The sequence below is a fragment of the Oncorhynchus clarkii genome, chromosome 23, assembly GCF_045791955.1.
Source record: "Oncorhynchus clarkii lewisi isolate Uvic-CL-2024 chromosome 23, UVic_Ocla_1.0, whole genome shotgun sequence".
In the NCBI taxonomy this organism is placed as follows: domain Eukaryota; kingdom Metazoa; phylum Chordata; class Actinopteri; order Salmoniformes; family Salmonidae; genus Oncorhynchus; species Oncorhynchus clarkii.
The window spans coordinates 16,778,971-16,798,118 of NC_092169.1; the positions used below are offsets into that span (position 1 = coordinate 16,778,971).

General features: G+C 41.3%; 1 protein-coding gene across 8 annotated transcripts; it reads right to left on the reverse strand.

Annotated features, from left to right (window-relative positions):
- Positions 1-5,308: 5,308 nt before the first annotated feature.
- Positions 5,309-18,987, reverse strand: LOC139381179 (protein FAM149B1-like). Of its 8 annotated transcripts, XR_011628532.1 has the most exons (17): positions 18,485-18,943; positions 17,915-18,031; positions 17,539-17,686; positions 15,275-15,417; positions 14,737-14,895; positions 12,461-12,619; positions 12,054-12,235; positions 11,725-11,867; positions 11,183-11,305; positions 10,647-10,774; positions 10,157-10,384; positions 9,643-9,766; positions 9,415-9,540; positions 9,198-9,279; positions 8,966-9,103; positions 7,060-8,149; positions 5,319-6,680 (listed from the first exon to the last, which is right to left on the reverse strand). XR_011628532.1 is itself a non-coding variant. In XM_071124593.1 (16 exons), exons 1-16 carry the CDS (start codon positions 18,586-18,588, stop codon positions 8,067-8,069), a joined length of 2,172 nt encoding a protein of 723 aa, XP_070980694.1. In that variant the 5' UTR covers positions 18,589-18,943; the 3' UTR covers positions 5,309-8,066. The 8 variants fall into 8 exon arrangements, 6 of the variants coding, with proteins under 6 accessions (XP_070980694.1, XP_070980693.1, XP_070980697.1 ...); XM_071124593.1 differs by having other exon boundaries at positions 5,309-8,149; positions 10,662-10,774; XM_071124592.1 differs by having other exon boundaries at positions 5,309-8,149.
- Positions 18,988-19,148: the final 161 nt, after the last annotated feature.

Here is a 19,148-nt window from a genome sequence, read left to right on the forward strand (position 1 = left end):
AACAGAAATGTTTAAATTAATTACAGATTTCTTGATTTATCTTAATTTATCTTAATGATTAACTTTGAATATAAAATTAGTTGTTTAGATCCTGGATGCTGATTGGTTGATATGCATGAGTTGAGGGATACCATGACATGTTAATCTCATAATTCCACTGTCCCACAGCCCAGGGAAGAAATTCATAAACTTCATCTCCCTCGGGGAAAAAAGCACATTATATATATTTTCAGATGCTATTATTTGGTTGGGGGTTGTATAAACCTACCTGTTTGCCTTTACATTCTGAGCAACAATGTGTCATTTTAAAAATGCTATCACTCCAATGCCAGCAGGCTAGCTAGCCCAAGAATAAACATGGAACTAATAATTCACCATGGAAACCGTAAATACTCGCAATTCCATTAATTCATTAACCAGCACAGTGCCAATGGCCTATGTAGGCCTATTGGATATTATTTTATTTGAATATGTTTAGCTTAGCAACATTGAATGAATAGAATGATTAGAATTAAGGACTGGGTCAAAACATGAGAGAAGGACTAAAGACCATCCCACTTGGGTAGAAACTTCAGAATGCAAAAGTTATCCAATACATACCAGCAGGCAAGGAACATAATGGCTGTGAGATTTATTGGCAGCCCCTAATTGAGAACAGAAAAGTGCTGGGCCATTTTAGCTGGCAACGATGTGAGTGGGACGTCCCATTTTCCACCATAGAAGAGGGAAGCACTGACTGTCAATATTTTACCTTTATTTAACTAGACAAGTTAGCTAAGAACAAATTCTTATTTTCAATGACAGCCTAGGAACTGAGCTAATCAGTGGGTTAACTGCTTTGTTCAGGGGCAGAACAACAGATTTAACCTTGTTGGCTCGGAGATTCGATCCTGCAACCTTTCGGTTACTTGTCCAACGCTCTAACCACTAGGCTACCATCACCAGGACCACAGACATTACTTCCACTCACTTGCCATCAACGGAAATGTCACTATAGCTTGATTAGCTCAGACTCGCTAACCATAATAGTTGTTGCCAATGTAGGCCTATTTGATACTTTTAAATCATTATTTATTGACATTCTTGTCTCTCATTATCATTAAATCTATACTAGGTAGCTAAATGGAAATGATTTGTTTAGCATAGCAATGAAGAAAATGATTAGGATTAACGACTTGGTCAAAACATGAGAAAATAACTAATGACCAGCGGCTTGGGTAGCATTTTAAGAATGCAAAAACGTATATTTACTCATTAAAATAATGTTTTTATAAATATTTTGGCAACCATTATATAAAAGCAGCAAGGCCCTCGATCCCAGGGATTATTGTGTGATAACTCCCTCCTAAGGACTGTTCCGCTTAACTATTTAACTAGTTTCAGGAAGTCTTATGGCTATGTTGTTGCTACGGTAGCGCAAGAAGGAAAGCAAACAGTAATATTGCCGCTTTTAAAAAAAATGTTAGGGAGTATGCAAGCGCAGAAGTTTGCTTCTCCTAGCTGATTTCTGCTATGAACAAACCAAACCTATGTATGCTGACCCTTAACCTACACTCTGTGGACAGGACAGAGCACCACATTTTGTAAACAAAGCAAGTGAAGTTCTTAGCCAGCTAGCTACTTCGACAGTTTTGATAAAGAAGACTAGTAGGTTTTGATACGTTATTGTAATTAACTTTTACAGCCAATATCTGTTTTGAATTACTTTGAACTACTTTGTGGCGCCCAACAACTAAGAAAATAGTACTTCTGTAGTACTCAACTATGTGTTAGCTAGCAAGTATGGTAACTTTACTTATCAATTTGTTGGCCACTGTCAGCTATCAACCTAACTAGCTAGATAGGTGAGTTGTGTGCTTACTTTTATACCTCAGTCAATGAATGGTTGTGTGCTGTATGCGAGGTAGGAGACAATTTAAGGTTAAAGGGGTAATCTGCAGTTCAAACAAATATTCCAAAAAGAATCTCAAATATAAAATATATTTGTTGAACACTTTTTTTGTTACTACATGATTCCATATGTGTTATTTCATATTTTTGATGTATTCACTATTATACTACAACATACAAAAATATTAAAATAAAGAAAAACCCATGAATTAGTAGGTGTGTCCAAACTTTTGACTGGTACTGTATATATATATATATGCATCCACACGTTGGAGGTGGCTTATGGTAGAGAAATGATCATTCAATTCTCTGGCAACAGCTCTGGTGGACATTCCTGCAGTCAGAATGCCAATTGCACACTCCCTCATACTTGAGACGTGTGGCATTGTGTTGTGTGACAAAACTGCACATTTTAGAGTGGCCTTTTATTGTCCCCAGCAAAGGTGACCTATGTAATGAGCATGCTGTTTAATCAGTTTATTGATATGCCACACCTGTCAGGTGGATGGATTATCTTGGCAAAGGAGAAATACTCACTAACAGGTAGGTAAACAAATTTGTGCACAAAATTGGAGAGCAATAAGCTTTTTGTGCTTATAGAACATTTCTGGGAACTTTTATTTCAGCTCATGAAATATGGGACAAACACTTTACATGTTGTGTTTATATTTTTGTTTAGTGTTGCAAGTAATTTTAGATTGATGTTGGCAGCAACTTGTGTATTCCATATGCATCCACACCAAATGTTACTTAGTTGTTAGTTAGTGCAATTTTATCCTGTTATAATTTAAGTCGAATTTATAGTATCTTTATACACTAGTACTTTATAACTATCACATGTCAAACATAGCATTTTGTATTTGAGGTGTTTTATGTTACGGTGAATAATCCAAGAGCCTTGAGAGGCAATTCAATAATTATATTTATTTGAATACACATCTTTATTATTCTATATAAGATTCTGGGATAAACTTCAAAAGGAATCCATACAGAACTATGATGCATTTCAAGCTTTATTAATGTGAAGTTCTTAGCCAGCTAGCTACTTCGACAGTTTTGATAAAGAAGACTAGTAGGTTTTGATACGTTATTGTAATTAACTTTTACAGCCAATATCTGTTTTGAATTACTTTGAACTACTTTGTGGCGCCCAACAACTAAGAAAATAGTACTTCTGTAGTACTCAACTATGTGTTAGCTAGCAAGTATGGTAACTTTACTTATCAATTTGTTGGCCACTGTCAGCTATCAACCTAACTAGCTAGCTAGGTGAGCTATTTCTGCAGTTCAAACAAATATTCCAAAAAGGGAGGAATGCCCAAACAGGAGGGAAAGGAAAAAAGTGAAGTCTTCAAACCCTTTAAAATAAAGGACACTATATATATATACAGTACCAGTCAAAAGTTTGGACACACCTACTAATTCATGGGTTTTTCTTTATTTTAATATTTTTGTATGTTGTAGTATAATAGTGAATACATCAAAAATATGAAATAACACATATGGAATCATGTAGTAACAAAAAAAGTGTTCAACAAATATATTTTATATTTGAGATTCTTCAAAGAAGCCACTTTGCCTTGATGACAGCTTTGCACACTCTTGGCATCCTCTAAACCAGCTTCATGTAGTCGTCACCTGAAATGCATTTCAATTAACAGGTGTGCCTTGTTAAAAGTTAATTTGTGGAATTTCTTTCCTTCTTAATGCATTTGAGCCAATCAGTTGTGTTGTGACGAGGTAGGGGTGGTATACAGAAGATAACCTTATTTGATAAATACCAAGTCTATATTATGGCAAGATGAGCTCAAATAAGCAAAGAGAAACAACATTCCATCATTACTTTGAGACATGAAGGTCAGTCAATTCAGAAAATGTCAAGAACTTTGAACGTATCTTCAAGTGCAGTCGCAAAAACCATCAAGGACTATGATGAAACTGGCTCTCATGAGGACCACCACAGGAAAGTAAGACTCAGAGTTACCTCTGCTGCAGAGGTTAAGTTCATTAGAGTTAACTGCACCTCAGAAATTGCAGCCCAAATAGCTTAAGTAACAGACACATCTCTACATCAACTGTTCAGAGGAGACTGCATGAATCAGGCCTTCATGGTCTAATTGCTGCAAAGAAACCAGTACTAAAGGACGCCAACAAGAAAAAAAGAATTGCTTGGGCCAAGAAACACGAGAAATAGACATTAGACCGGTGGAAAGCTGTCCTTTGGACTGATGAGTCCAAATTTTGGTTCCAACCGTGTCTTTGAGAGACACAAAGTAGGTGAACGGATGATCTCCGCACCTGTGGTGTGAACTGGAACACGCTGTCGTAGGCATCGATCAAGAGAATCCCAAACATCCTCCGTGGATGACATGTCTGGTGAGTATGCAGGCCATGGAAGAACTGAGACATTTTCAGCATCCAAGAATTGCGTACAGATCCTTGCAACATGGGGACGAGCATTATCATGCTGAAAGATGAGGTGATGTATGGCGGATGAATGGCACGACAAAGGACTTCAGGATCTCGTCACATTATCTCTGTGCATGCCATCGATAAAATGCAATTGTGTTTGTTGTCCGTAGCTTATGCCTGCTTCCCTGAGATAACTTCTGTACAAACTGTCAGAAACTCTTTGATTGTACAAACCCACACATTCATCAGCTGTTCAGGGTCTGGTCTCAGACGATCCCGCAGGTCAAGAAGCCGGATGTGGGCTGGCGTGGTTACACGTGGTCCGTGGTTGTGAGGCCGGTTGGACGTACTGCCAAATTCTCCAAAATGACGTTGGAGGTGGCTTATGGTAGAGAAATGATCATTCAATTCTCTGGCAACAGCTCTGGTGGACATTCCTGCAGTCAGAATGCCAATTGCACACTCCCTCATACTTGAGACGTGTGGCATTGTGTTGTGTGACAAAACTGCACATTTTAGAGTGGCCTTTTATTGTCCCCAGCAAAGGTGACCTATGTAATGAGCATGCTGTTTAATCAGTTTATTGATATGCCACACCTGTCAGGTGGATGGATTATCTTGGCAAAGGAGAAATGCTCACTAACAGGTAGGTAAACAAATTTGTGCACAAAATTGGAGAGCAATAAGCTTTTTGTGCTTATAGAACATTTCTGGGAACTTTTATTTCAGCTCATGAAATACGGGACAAACACTTTACATGTTGTGTTTATATTTTTGTTTAGTGTTGCAAGTAATTTTAGATTGATGTTGGCAGCAACTTGTGTATTCCATATGCATCCACACCAAATGTTACTTAGTTGTTAGTTAGTGCAATTTTATCCTGTTATAATGTAAGTCGAATTTATAGTTATAAAGTACTAGTGTATAAAGATACTATCACATGTCAAACATAGCATTTTGTATTTGAGGTGTTTTATGTTACGGTGAATAATCCAAGAGCCTTGAGAGGCAATTCAATAATTATATTTATTTGAATACACATCTTTATTATTCTATATAAGATTCTGGGATAAACTTCAAAAGGAATCCATACAGAACTATGCTGCATTTCAAGCTTTATTAATGCCATCTACAAGGGAGACCATCCAGTGCAACCTAACTCTATAAAGAAGTCAAATACCTCCATGTTAGTTGGTGCTCCTGACTGTTGTTGAAGCCATAGAAATAGAAGGGGACCTGCAGTTCTGTTTTGGAAAATATACATAAAAACCTTCCATCTCAGTCATAATTAGGAAATGCAAAGGAGCGCCAATATATCTTGTGTTAAGCACAAGGGACTAGAAACATAAATGTGCTTATAAAACCCTATTACATTTAGCAGAAATCTTACACGTTTCCCTGCACAAAACCTTGAAGTTAAGACAAGGTAGAAGGTCAAATTAGGATTAAAACTTGTTACCTGCATGCCCTCTAGTCACACATCTTTCACGTATTTATATAAAAATTGCCTGACTGATCTAGGCTCAGCTAGTCCCTCTGCTGAAAACAACATATGGCTTCTACTGCAGTGAGGTCCCAGTACTAATACAGCCCCTCTATTCCCTCACATGTCTCCTGTGGCTTACACTAAGCCCTCATCACAAAAAGGCTTGTGAGGAAAACACCAAATACCTACCCATTTAGTTAGCGTCTAAAGCTTGTCTTGTCTCCTCCTGTTAAGGTATGCTATGTGAAACCCAGAGGTTTTGTGCTCGTCTTTTTATACATGGGAAAATAAAAAATCATGTCCTTAGAAAAGTACAAAGCAGCCTGACGAAGTGTGTCAGTGTGCAAAATGCTTTTGACTTCCCATTACCTGCATAGAATCACTTAAGAGTATAGAGATAGATCAGAGAAAAGAACAGACAATATACATTCACACATATACATCCAAACCATAGGTACAGTACACAGTACACACAATACCGTTCAAAAGTTTGGGGTCACTTAGAAATGTCCTTGTTTTCCATTAAAACATACATGAATAGGAAATAGTCAAGACGATGACAAGTTATAAATAATGATTTCTAATTGAAATAGTAATTGTGTCCTTCAAACTTTGCTTTCGTCATAGAATCCTCCATTTTCAGCAATTACAGTCTTGTAGACCTTTGGCATTCTTGTCAATTTGTTGAGGTAATCTGAAGAGATTTTACCCCATGCTTCCTGAAGCACCTCCCACAAATTGGATTGGCTTGATGGACACTTCTTACGTACGGTCAAGCTGCTCCCAGAACAGCTCAATAGGGTTGAGATCCGGTGACTGTGCTGGCCACTCCATTATAGACAGAATACCAGCTGACTGCTTCTTCCCTAAATCTTTTTTGCAAAGTTTGGAGCTGTGCTTCGGGTCATTGTCCTGTTGTAGGAGGAAATTGGCTCAAATTAAGAGCCGTCCACAGGGTATGGCATGGCATTGCAAAATGGAGTGATAGCCTTCCTTCTTCAAGATCCCTTTCACCCTGTACAAATCTCCAACTTTACCACCACAAAAGCACCCAGACCATCACATTGCATCCACCATGCTTGACAGATGGTGTCAAGCACTCCTCCAGCATCTTTCCATTTTTTTGTGCGTTTCACAAATGTTCTTCTTTGTGATCCGAACAGCTCAAACTTAGATTCGTTTGTCTATAACACTTTTATCCAATCTTCCTCTGTCCAGTGTCTGTGTTCTTTTGCCCATCTTCATCTTTTATTTTTATTGGCCAGTCTGACATATGGCTTTTTCTTTGCAACTCTGCCTAGAAGGCCAGCATCCCGGAGTCGCCACTTCACTGTTGACGTTGAGACTGGTGTTATGCGGGTACAATTTAATGAAGCTGCCAGTTGAAGACTTGAAGCATCTGTTTCTCAAACTAGACACTCTAATGTACTTGTCCTCTTGGTCAGTTGTGCACCGGGGCCTCCCACTCCTCTTTCTATTCTGGTTAGAGCCAGTTGGCGCTGTTCTGTGAAGGGAGTAGTACAGTTTCTTGGTAATTTCTTGCATGGAATAGCCTTCATTTCTCAGAACAAGAATAGACTAGTTTCAGAAGTTGGCCATTTTGGGCCTGTAATTGAACCCACAAATGCTGATGCTCCAGATACTCAACTAGTCTAAAGAAGGTCAGTTTTATTGCTTCTTTAATCAGAACAACAGTTTTCGGCTATGCTAGCATAATTGCAAAATGGTATTCTAATGTTCAATTAGCCTTTTAAAATTATAAACTTGGATTAGCTAACACAACGTGCCATTGGAACACAGGAGTGATGGTTGCTGATAATGGGCCTCTGTACACCTATGTAGATATTTCATAAAAATATCTGCAGTTTCCAATTACAATAGTTATTTACAACATTAACTATGTCTACACTGTATTTATGATCAATTCAATGTTATTTTAATGGACAAGAAATGTGCTTTTATTTAAAAAAACAAGGACATTTCTAAGTGACCCCAAACTTTTGAACGGTAGAGTACATACCGACATACAGGTGGTAAATGAGACAGTTTACTATCTTTGGCAGCCAGGTAAGCTGAGAGTTCCAAAATACAAAAATAAGGCTCTCGAAAAACAAAAAGCATCAATAAATAAAATCACCAAACAGTACATTGTACAAAAGATCTGCTTCTGTATAAAGTGTCGTTTGAGGGCACCGTTGGGATTGGAAGCAGGGCTTGCACCCTGCTGTGCTGAGGAGAGTGTGGTTAGAGAAGGTGGAGGTGGGTGAGGTCAAAGCAGCTACAACCCAGGTCTGCTACTGCGGGACATGAAGCCACCCCGGTTGTGGGAGCTTGCTGGGACTGAAACAGGCACCAGTAGAGCTGAGAAGAGAGGAGATCAGGACAAAGAAGACAAGTGTTAATGAGCATTGATAGTTAATACTCAAATTCGTCTCTATTTGAAGATAACTACTTTCCTCGTAACCGGAGGCTACGACCGAACTCTCTCATAAACATACTTAATTACCAAACACAACCCAGCGACATGTTTTATTAACGGAGTGGCCGCAGATCTTTTTTTCACGGATTAAAGGTCCCGAAGCGTCGGGGCATGTGCGGATCACCGTCCGTTCTGCGTATGTGCTTCTTTACCTCTACTTTATGAGCACATTTTTGAGGTCTCCTTCCCTTCACATTTCCCAATCAATCGTGAATGATCATTTCAAGTTTTACCAACCATTTTATCTCAATCAGTTTCATGGGGATATGCATTTAGATCATCTTGAGTTGTTCAGTGGTGTTTTGAATGATGTTCAGTGAGCACATTTTTGAGCAAATGGTGCAAACTGTAGCATAGCCTACCTGTGTATTTTGCCTAGTGGCGCACCCTGTTGAGTTTTGGCCACATGAAAGAAAAATGCAGTGGTGATTTTGTCTTACAGTAATGTTATACTATGACTTTTTATTATGTGATCTTGCAGACATTGATTCAGCTTTGATATAACTTTATTAAATGAGACCTGTTCGCCAGAGTAGACTGTTCTTTACAAGTAGAACAGAGAAAGCATAAAGTAGTGAATAAACACAAGCGTAGAAGCTTCGGGATCTGTAGTCTGGGTAAATAAAGGTCCGTGAGAAGTCAGATCCGCAGCCACAGCCTTTTAGAAATGATGAGGACCACTGGAGATGCCTACTGACCTGGGGGAGGGGCTTGTGTATCAGGCTCCTCCTCATCTTCAATGGGGGAGTGGCCCAGGGGGTGGTGGGCAAAGGAGTCCAGGAAGGAGGAGCTGCTGATTCCCAAACTGATGCCCGTCACTCCGATGCACAGAGAGTCTGCCAGGATACCAGACAGAGACTCAATCAGTCGGTCACAAAAATAAATGTGTAGAAACTGTGTACAGTATGCAATGTAAAACGAGGTGCCCACCTGTACCCACAGATGCCCTGCCAGGACGTCCCTGTCCAATGTTGTCCAGAACCGTGAAGGAGCGGCGGTAAGGGGTGTCTGACTGCAACAGAACCCAGAGTTAAATCTCACTGACTGGGATGCAGGCAAACATATTCCACATTCATCCTACAAAATATACCAAAATCATGCTGTAGTGGTAATAATGTGTGACTACCATGTGTGACTATAGCCATACCCTGTAGGTGTGGGTGGTGTTGGGACGGGAGAATACATCCAATTGATGAAGCCGATCCCGAGGAAACAAACTACCTGCTTCATCTGTAACAGCACTGTGGGCACGACTGGACGAGTCTCTATGCCGCTACACAAAATAAAATTGCGTTATTAGCAGGTGATAGTATTAAGTGTTTTATCAAGTCAGTTCAAGATGTACAACTAGTATGCAGTTTTACTCGTCCCATACCTGAGTAGGTCTGAAGTGCTGTCCAGAGTGCCTGGGCTCAGCGTCCCCAGTGCCGATGGGAGGAAGGAGTGTGTTCCTGCTCAGAGGCATCGGAGGAGAGGCCAGGCGGTCACTGGCTGTGGGTCTGGAGAGAGTAATAACTCTGTTCACCTTCCACGCTTTCTATAAAGTTACACAAGTCCCTTTAACATGGAGCAGACTGAAATCTCACTCCACACAAGGGTAAATTATATGCTCCACACAGATATTGTTCCACTCAAGGTTCATGACAAGTTCATCTGTTAGGGTGCTTAGCTAGTCACACACACACACAATTCCTCACATCCCTTCCCTCCATTCTGCTGAACAGAACGCCACAAGGCACAAGTTAAAAGGCAAACCGCTTTCAAAGTAATCTCTCTGCACAGACGGTTCTCCAGCTTCAGAGCGATAGAAGAAGAGCGAGGAAGGAGGGGTGTACATGGAGGAGGACAGGGACCAGATGGAGATTGGGTAACCCTCTAAGTTAACTCACAGGCGCGTTCCACGGATGACCTCATCCATGGAGCCAGCGGCACTGGACTGCGTCAGGCTGGGAACCAAGGGCAAAAGGGTGCGTGGAGGCGGTTTACGGCGTCTCGCCGACTGGGCAGGGCGGGACAGGGAGGAGGAGCTCTGCTCTAGCACCCGGCGAGGACGTAGCTTGCTAGACGGAATCACGGTGGACCCTGGCCTATGGGTCATCACCCTCTCCTCAGGGTCCCTAAGAAGGAAAAGGAAGCAATTAACCTTTACTCAAAGTAAGATATGCATACACACCTACATATCCATAGCTAATAACAGTCTCTTCAACTCTTATTTAATAAGGTAATCAGTAATAATAGTGGTTGACCCCTAGAGTTAGCTCCTAATGCTACACTCTACTAATAAAGATTCTTATTCTAAATAATAATACAAAAGATTCTTATACTAAATAATAATACTAATAAAGATTATTATAGTATCAGCAGGAGTATGATCAGTACTTATGGTCTCCATACTGGGCTCTCTCCATCACTCCCAGGTTCCTCTGCTGCAGGGGGATGCCGTGGATGACTATGAGTTCGTTGAGGTTGTGATGTGTCACCGCCGCCTCTACTGGGACCCGACTGAACTGTAGGAGGGAGGGTGGCAGAAGCCGATACAGAGTAAGAGTCATTCACCTAAAGTGGTCATTCACCTAAAAAAGACTACAGCCACCTCATTATCACTATGGACACTTGCACGTCACCTTAGCCCCAACTCAGCGTTTCTACATGCAACCAAGTGGAGAGGACCTACAACCACCCACTTGAGACCAAACAAACAATTAGACAAAAAAGTAAATTAAAGCAAGAATTAAGTAAGTAAAAGCATTCCAAAATTGTCATTGATACATTTTTAAAAATGACAGAGACGGGTGTACATTTTTTTTCAGACACTCAACAGTTGGTTAAGAAGTAAGAAAGTGACTAAAATTGGTATGGTTTGAGTTATTAAACAGGCACAAGCACATTCAGTCTAAGAATGAATAAAAACATGCCGCTGTGGATGGCGTCGATCGGCAACATTTTGCCTCTGGGTGAGAGTTGCATATGGTAGATGATTTTTTCTGCTTTTTGGATTTCCGTCTGGGCTTGTGCTTTGAGCCCCTTGATTTTGTGGTCTTTGGGGGGAAAAACGGATGACCAAATGAGAGAGTGAGAGAGAGAAAAGGAGGTAGTAAGGAAGGACAGATTGGTGGTTAAAAGGGTGTGGAACAGACCAAGGAACAAGAAAGAGTAGGGGGCAAAAAGAAGGAAAGAAAAAATGATTCAAGTTAATGAACTATCTGATAGCCTTAAAACAGAATGAGAAAAAGTCCTGACAGCAGGGGAAAAAATTCAGCATCAGTGTGTGACTGTGTTTCCAGTTTTGAAAACTAAGCCTAAACTCTCAAACTAATCTGAAAGTTATTATAGTCCATTCACAGTGCTTAGTAATATATCCTATTGATCTAAATCCTACATCCTAACAGTAGGATTTTCCACTCTGCGGAGAGGTAAACCCATTGGTGGTCCTTCTCGCCCCTCTCAGGGCACTGACCTGGGGTTGCGGTGTTCCTGTTAGCTGGGGCACCCTGCTCTGGCTCAGCCTGGGGAGCAGAGTGGGCAGTGTGGACAGGAGCAGGAAAGGGTTCTGAGCATCTGACTGGGATGGGCTGAAGTTCACTGCATTTTTCTCATCATCTGTCAAAAAGAGGATGCAAAATACTGTCAACACAGGCTCAAGCAACAGATTATGCTGTGGGTATGGCATCATTTGGCAATGATGGATTTCTTGGTTTAAAAGTAAATTGCAAGTCTCTTTGTTGAGTAACAGAACACTAATGTATGACCCAGCGTTGCCTATAAGACATTGCCCTGTGGTTCTACCTGACACACAGCCCTCCCAGTGCCTGCGGACCAGCTCCTCCATCCAGCCAAACAGCTCTCGCCACACATCGTCAAACAGCAGGTCGAGGACTGCCTGTCTGCGACAGCGGTAGGGAGACACCGGAGGCAGGCCGTACCACCGCCGACCAGCCCCCATGCACCCCCGCTCCCACTTGTCATCCCTGTAAAGGTCAAACCATAGATTAAACCATCAACACAACAGACCTGGGCAAAGTTATGTAAAATACTGTCAAATACAGAGCTTGGTTTAAGATTACTTGGTACCCTTAGGGTAATCCCAAAAGTAGGCAACAAGCTCAATCAACTGCACCATACTGTAAAGTGTTTGAAATGCCCCTATAGATATACTGGAGGGTACTAAACAGGAGAGCCGGGAGGTGACCCACAAATCCCTGCAGTCAAAGGCCAGGTACTCCTCCATCAGGCCTTCCGCCTCGATCACCCTGGGCCTGTCATGACCTCTGGATCCACTAGGAGTACCAGGGGGGTGGTCAACATCCTCACTGGGCCTGGACAGCACAGCCGTCCTACCTTGCACACACAGACTGGACACACAAACAACACGGTTCCTAAAAAGCATCAGTCCTAATTTGTTGGCTAGCCAAAGTAGCCTAGCCAGTACATGTACGCCTTGCAAAAAAAATTAAAAAATAATACATATTATTTTATATATTTTGGGGGGGATGCCTGTTTTGCATGTTATTTTGGCATTAATAAGTGTCACATGAGTTTGCAAGCAATGTAAAAATGTTTATTTTTTTTTATTTTTAATGAGTTAATAATCAAGCCACATACAAACTTCTCTTTTTCGGTTTCTTGAGTAAGGCCTGGCTCAATGCTTTCTGTGGTGGTGGGGCAGCCAGCGGAAAATATGGAGCGTAGGTGTTGGTAACGTTCTCTAGTTGAGCCGTGATTGGCTCAGTGTTCTGTCACTCATTGGGACACTACGTCACCGCCAAATCTAAGGGTAGAGCTCGAAAATGCAAGCCCTTTGGGTGCTGCAATTAGAGTTACATTAGAAGTGCCCATCCAAGAAGGCTCAAGGTCATTGCCCACAGATAAAATGATATCAAACCACATTATATCTACAGCAGCTTTGATTGGACTGATCATGTCAACATCATACTTTTAAAATATTGAATCAAGTCGACAATCTACTTAATCCAGTAGTTTTAATCCTTGTCATATGAAGAGAAATAATGAAGTGAAATTATAGATAAAATGTATTGGACATTGGACATAAACATTACATAACAAGTTGGACATTGCAAACTCAACAATGAGTGGTTTGGAAGGAATCAGTGGCTAACTGCAAGCATTTCAAAGCAATCACTAGCCTGCTAGTCAGTGGAGTGGGTGTGTGGTCCCAATTCTGGGTTTAAGGGTCTCTTTTCCAAGCTTAAAATGATAAACATTCAACATTGTCCATGCTGTCAATCCAGCATGATTTCTGCCTCGCTTTAAACAACTGTTAACTTGGAACTGGGAAATCTGACTTCAGTTAGTTCAAGACAACTGGGAACTCTGAAAAGAACTAGCTAAAAAAGATAAGTTTGGAATGTTCATCTAACTCGGAATTGCAAGTCTGGAATTCGGGCGTCTTTCTAGAGCTCCGACCTGAAGATCACTGATGTCATCATGATCCCCCCCCCCCCCCCGAGTTCCCAGTTGTCTTGAAGAAAGAACCATAAATCCAGAGAATGCCAGACTTCGATGTTTGATGACAGAATTTGCCCACGATGGACCGCTGCACCACCTTCTTGTTCAAGTGAGCACAACAAGGTGAGTCAAAAAATGTATTGTATGCTGCTGCATAAATTATGTAATATGCCTGGGAGATATGTATACTGTAGCTGAGAAAGTAATACTAAGTGTATGTTGTGTAATAAGCTGTTAGTAGCCCATGTGCCTCACCTTAATAATTTGGTCCTGACTCCCCTCCTAATTTCACCTACTTTTCTGACTTGGTGGTGCACATGTAGCCTGTAGCCGGTTTTAGAGGATGTAATCATTGAATATTGTAAGAGCTTTCATTGTCTGCTTATATGCCCCCTTTATTTAACCTACGGTTCTGACTTGGTGTACAGGGAGAACACTGTAAGAACGGCCGTGATCTCAATTCTGTCGCTGTACATTTCAAAAGTGCTGTCCTAGCTCGCTCATTAATGTCTTAATCGAAATGAAGGATTGCCTCTTATCCGCTCGCAAAACCCTTATGCCTTTGTTGGTACATCTCAATTGTTAGTAGAAACCACATTTGCTTAAGCAAGTCAGCCATATCAGCTGTGTTTTTTTAAGGCATTAAATGAGGCTGAATGAACTGTTTCGCTGCCAGACAAGCTCCACTGATAGCCAGGTGTAGCAGTGGTAAGGTGTTGGGACAGCTTTATGTAGGCCCTAAGTGTGTCAGTTATATTGCAATTAATATATTGATAAGTGTTGTGTTGTGGGTTTGCTGGCATGCATCTAAAAAAACGTGGGGGGATTTGTCCCACCAAGATTTACATGCTAAAATCGCAACTGACGCATTGTAACTTACACACGCTGACTTACTTAAGTTGACTTGCTGTTTGACAAGCCACACAGTATGTAGGTCACAAAACCACAAAGCAAACGGACATCCATAATTGATGGGTTAACAGCATCAGTAGTCAGTGCTCACTCTGTGCAGGGGCCAGGCTTGTCCTTGTCCTGGGGCTTGCTACTGATGCTGTCCTTTTGTCCAGCTCCACTGCTGCTGGCTGTCCCGGTCCCCTCCCCTGAAGTGGCGTACCACTGGAAGCCCTCGTCATTGGGACACACCAGCTGACTACCCAGAATCCTGTGGGTTCACATAGCAGGGTGGAGGGGGTCAAACAGTGATTACAACCTAAATGAATCAAACCGATAGGAAAATGTATTAACCCCCCCAAACACACACTGAGCCAATGGTTTATGATATCTTATTGGGAATGGGGCCCAAGGGCTTTGAGCCTATAATTATGTGGCAAGTAGTTTCTTCTCAGGTTTGAAAACAAATCTAAATCAGATTCATCTTAGGTACCTTCAAGTTGGACTGTTCTTTTAAGGGGTATACCTTTATTGAACCCTAAGTACTTTCAGTGATACATTTGCAGGCGAATAGTGTAGGAACAAGGCTAGAGTGGCAGTAATGTGTGACAGTGTGTGAGAGGTGAGGGGGGAGTAGGGTGAGTACCCACCGTAGGTGAGGGAACCTGAAGGCCCACTGATGGCACTCATCTTGCAGCCCCCGTAGATGTGCCCCACCCCGCCCCTCATAAAGCTCCTCGTCAATCTCCTCAAACATCTGCTGCACCTGTCGCGACGCCACCTTGTCAAATTCCTGAGGGATGGAGGGAGGGAGAGAGGTAGAGAGAGAGGAGGCCCTGCAGAGGAACACTATGACAGAAGGCAGTTGCTTTTCAAGCTAATCAAATATTAGCAGCACATCGCTGAGAGTCGTTTATGTCACAGCAGGCGATGGGCTCCTAGAGCTCCCAGGGAACTGTGTGTGTGGCAGTGTATGAGTGATCGTGCTGGAGTAATTGGTATCATGTGCATATGTTTGTGAGAGACAGAGAGTGTGTGCCTGCACAGGCAGGTTGTGTTTACTGTAGAATATAAATTAGGATTATAGAAGTATGACTCCTATGAGGAATTCTGAGGACATGGCTGTGTGTAAATACATAATGGAGTTTTTATAAAGTTTCTGAGGGCAAGCTCTAGAAAGCTAAAAATCACCATGAAGTGAAACCATGAGGGAACTGACCTCTGCAGACAGAGTAGACTGTAAGTCATTACAATACAATATGATAAGGCTAATTTAATTGAAAACTGTATAAAAGACTGTTGTAGCATTCAGCATGGCTAGGCCTAGCTAGTGCCTTCAGAAAGTATTCACACCCCTTGACTTTTTCCAAATTTTGTTGTGTTACAGCTTGAATTTAAAATGGATTAAACTGAGATCGTGTCACTGGCATACACACAATACCCCATAATGTAAAAGTTTGTTTTATTTTTTACAAATTAAATACAAATGTAAAGCTGAAATGTCTCGAGTCGATAAGTATTAAACCCCTTTGTTATGGTAAGCCTATAATTGTTCAACAGTAAAAATGTGTGCAATAATAGTGTTTAACATGATTTTTGAATGACTACCTCATCTCTGTATCCCACACAAGTCAGTTAAAAACAAATTCTTAATTACAATGACAGCCTACCGGGGAACAGTGTGTTAACTGCCTTGTTCAGGGGCAGAACAGATTTTTACCTTGTCAGCTCGGGATTCGATCCTTAGATATAAATATATGTAAGGTCCCTCAGTTGAGCAGCGAATTTCAAACACAGGTTCAACCACCAAGACCAGGGAGGTTTTCTAATGCCTCGCAAAGAAGGGCACCTTTTGGTAGATGGGTAAAAAAGCAGACACTGAACATTCCTTTGAGCATGGTGAAGTTATTAATACCACTTTGGATGGTGTATCAATACACCCAGTCACTACAAATATACAGGCGTCCTTCCTAACTCGGTTGCCGGAGAGGAAGGAAACTCTCAGGGATTTCACCATGAGGCCAACAGTGATTTTAAAACAGTTACAGGGTTTAGTGGCTGTGACAGGAGAAAACTAAGGATGGATCAACGACATTGTAGTTGCTCCACAATACTAACCTAAATGACAGAGTTAAAAGGAAGACTGTACAGAATAAAACTATTCCAAAACATGCACCCTGTTTGCAATAAGGCACTAAAGTAAAACTGCAAAACATGAGGCAAAGAAATTCACTTTATGCCCTGAATATAAAGCATTATGAATACACAACACACCATTGACTAGTACTCTTCATATTTTCAAGCATGGCGGTGGCTGCATCATGTTATGTTATGGGCAAGGATAAGGGAGTTTTTATGATAAAAATAAACTGAGAGCTAAGCACAGGCAAAATGCTACAGGAAAACCTGGTTCAGTCTGCTTTCCAACAGACACTGGGAGACAAATTCACCTTTTAGCAGGACAATAACCTAAAACACAAGGCCAAATATACACTGGAGATGCTTACCAAGATGATATTGAATGTCCCTGAGTGGCCTAGTTACAGTTTTGACTTCAATTGCCTTGAAAATCTATGGCAAGACCTGGCTGTCAAACAAAGGTCAACAACCAACTTGACATGAATAATGTGCAAATATTCTGCAATCCAGGTGTGCAAAGCTCTTAGAGACATACCCATAAAGACTCACAGCTGTAATCACAGCCTGTTTTCACTTTGTCATTATGGGGTATTGTGTGTAGATGGGTGAGAACAAACATATATATAATCCATTTTGAATTCAGGCTGTAACACAACAAAATGTGGAATAAATCAAGGGGTATGAATACGTTCTGAAGGCAACATAAGCGCTTGATACTCAGAACATAGGGCAATTGAATGGTAAGATCCAGCTGAGAAGGTGAGGCGAGACTCACATCATAGCCCCAGGAGAAGACAGAGCTCCTCTCTGTAGAGATACCCGTCTCTGTGTAGCTGTGGATCCCAGACCAGGACCGCGTCGTGTCTCCAGTAGTGGCCGTTGGACAGTCTGACCGGCGAGAGGCTGCAGATGTCATCTCCGAGCTGCAGAAGAGGACAGACATTGTTTACATGTTGCTGTACATTACAGTGTTGTGTGTTGTCGAGTGTGTGAGGGAATAATTTAGACCAGATTATGTAACTAACTGGCTACCTCCCTCTTTATTGTCTCCTTGCCTTCACGCATCTAAACGGGATATGTGAAAGCAAAATTGTTGCTCCCTACAAGTGTACTTGGTATCGCCCGGCCGATTCTTTGAGAACAGGTCATACCTGTTGTAAGTGGAGACAGCTTCCTGAAGGTCATGGAGGAGGCAATGGGGGAGGAAGTCATTGTCTACCTCCTCTGGGAGAGGGTGATGGTCAAGGCTACTTCGGGATATGCCCCGACTGCAGAGAAAGGAAAACACAGATTTATTAAACATGAGTAAGCAATAGCATCGATAGATACATAGATATTTCATTCTAATACTATAGTAGGTTGATATGTATTGTTGTAAAAAATACACTAATCCCAAACAAACAAGGAGTGAAGCATGAGGTGGGACTTTACATAATCAATTTAAAGCATTAAACATTATCCTATCCCATCCCTTTGTGGAGGCAACTGACCTTGGTGTGACAGATGGGCTGTCAAAAATGTGATCTGATCAATACATTCTCCTTTACATTGTCATACGATCATGGACTGTGCATTAGCTAACGTTAGCTATTACTTACCAACAATGTAGCGTTAGTCAATCTAGGTTAGCTAGCTACCAAATCAGAATCTCGTATGACAGAAATGACTGTTAGCAAAGAATGATACGCTTGGTCATTAGTAAACAAGCTTGCTTTACTTACACCTCAAGATTGTGCGATACTGTTCTCCTGCTGTATCGCGAAATCATTCTCCTTTTTCTGTTTATCGGCTCATGCCCTCCTGTGTGTCCTCTCTCGTCGTGCATCCCTCTGATTCCTGTCCCCACTTTGTCTTTTGGAAGAGGTTTGCCATTTTTCCCCGACCGCAGGTCAATACGTACACACTTGCAAGTTAGCTAGCTGCTGTAACGTTAGCTATCTGGCCTCGTTGCTACTGAACTTATTGAGGCTAACAGTAATTGCAGCTAACTTGCTAGCTAGCTAAAGTAGTTACTCTAGATAACTGAGAAAGAGATGTATTGATCTACAATATAATATTTCAAACAAACCGTGGCCTACAAATGTGTTTTTATGTTTCAGCGCAAGTGTAATAATATATAACAATATTACAGCATCCATTACTACTAAAGAGGATTATTGCCACAACAACAAGGATGTTATGGACACCCAATCCATAGGCCTGATGGGAAATACATTTCTATCTCGTCTCATATGAGCTTTCTCCTTAATATAAAAGACTACAAATCCATATGCTCTGTGCGATTTTCCTATCGCGCTCCTAAATTCTATCCGTCTCTCACGGGGGAATTTTGACCACACATATTTATTTTGATATTTTTGTTGTAATTCCACATTTTATGTACAT

Bases quoted from the DNA above. Each gene is read 5' to 3' on its own strand.
- LOC139381179 (XM_071124592.1), bottom strand. From the start codon at position 18,588: ATGCACGACGAGAGAGGACACACAGGAGGGCATGAGCCGATAAACAGA. The intron at 18,032-18,484 runs GTAAGTAAAGCA...CTTTCTCTGCAG, and splicing joins GTATCGCACAATCTTGAGGT to TCGGGGCATATCCCGAAGTA. The intron at 9,280-9,414 runs GTATGGCTATAG...GTTCTGTTGCAG, and splicing joins ACACCACCCACACCTACAGG to TCAGACACCCCTTACCGCCG.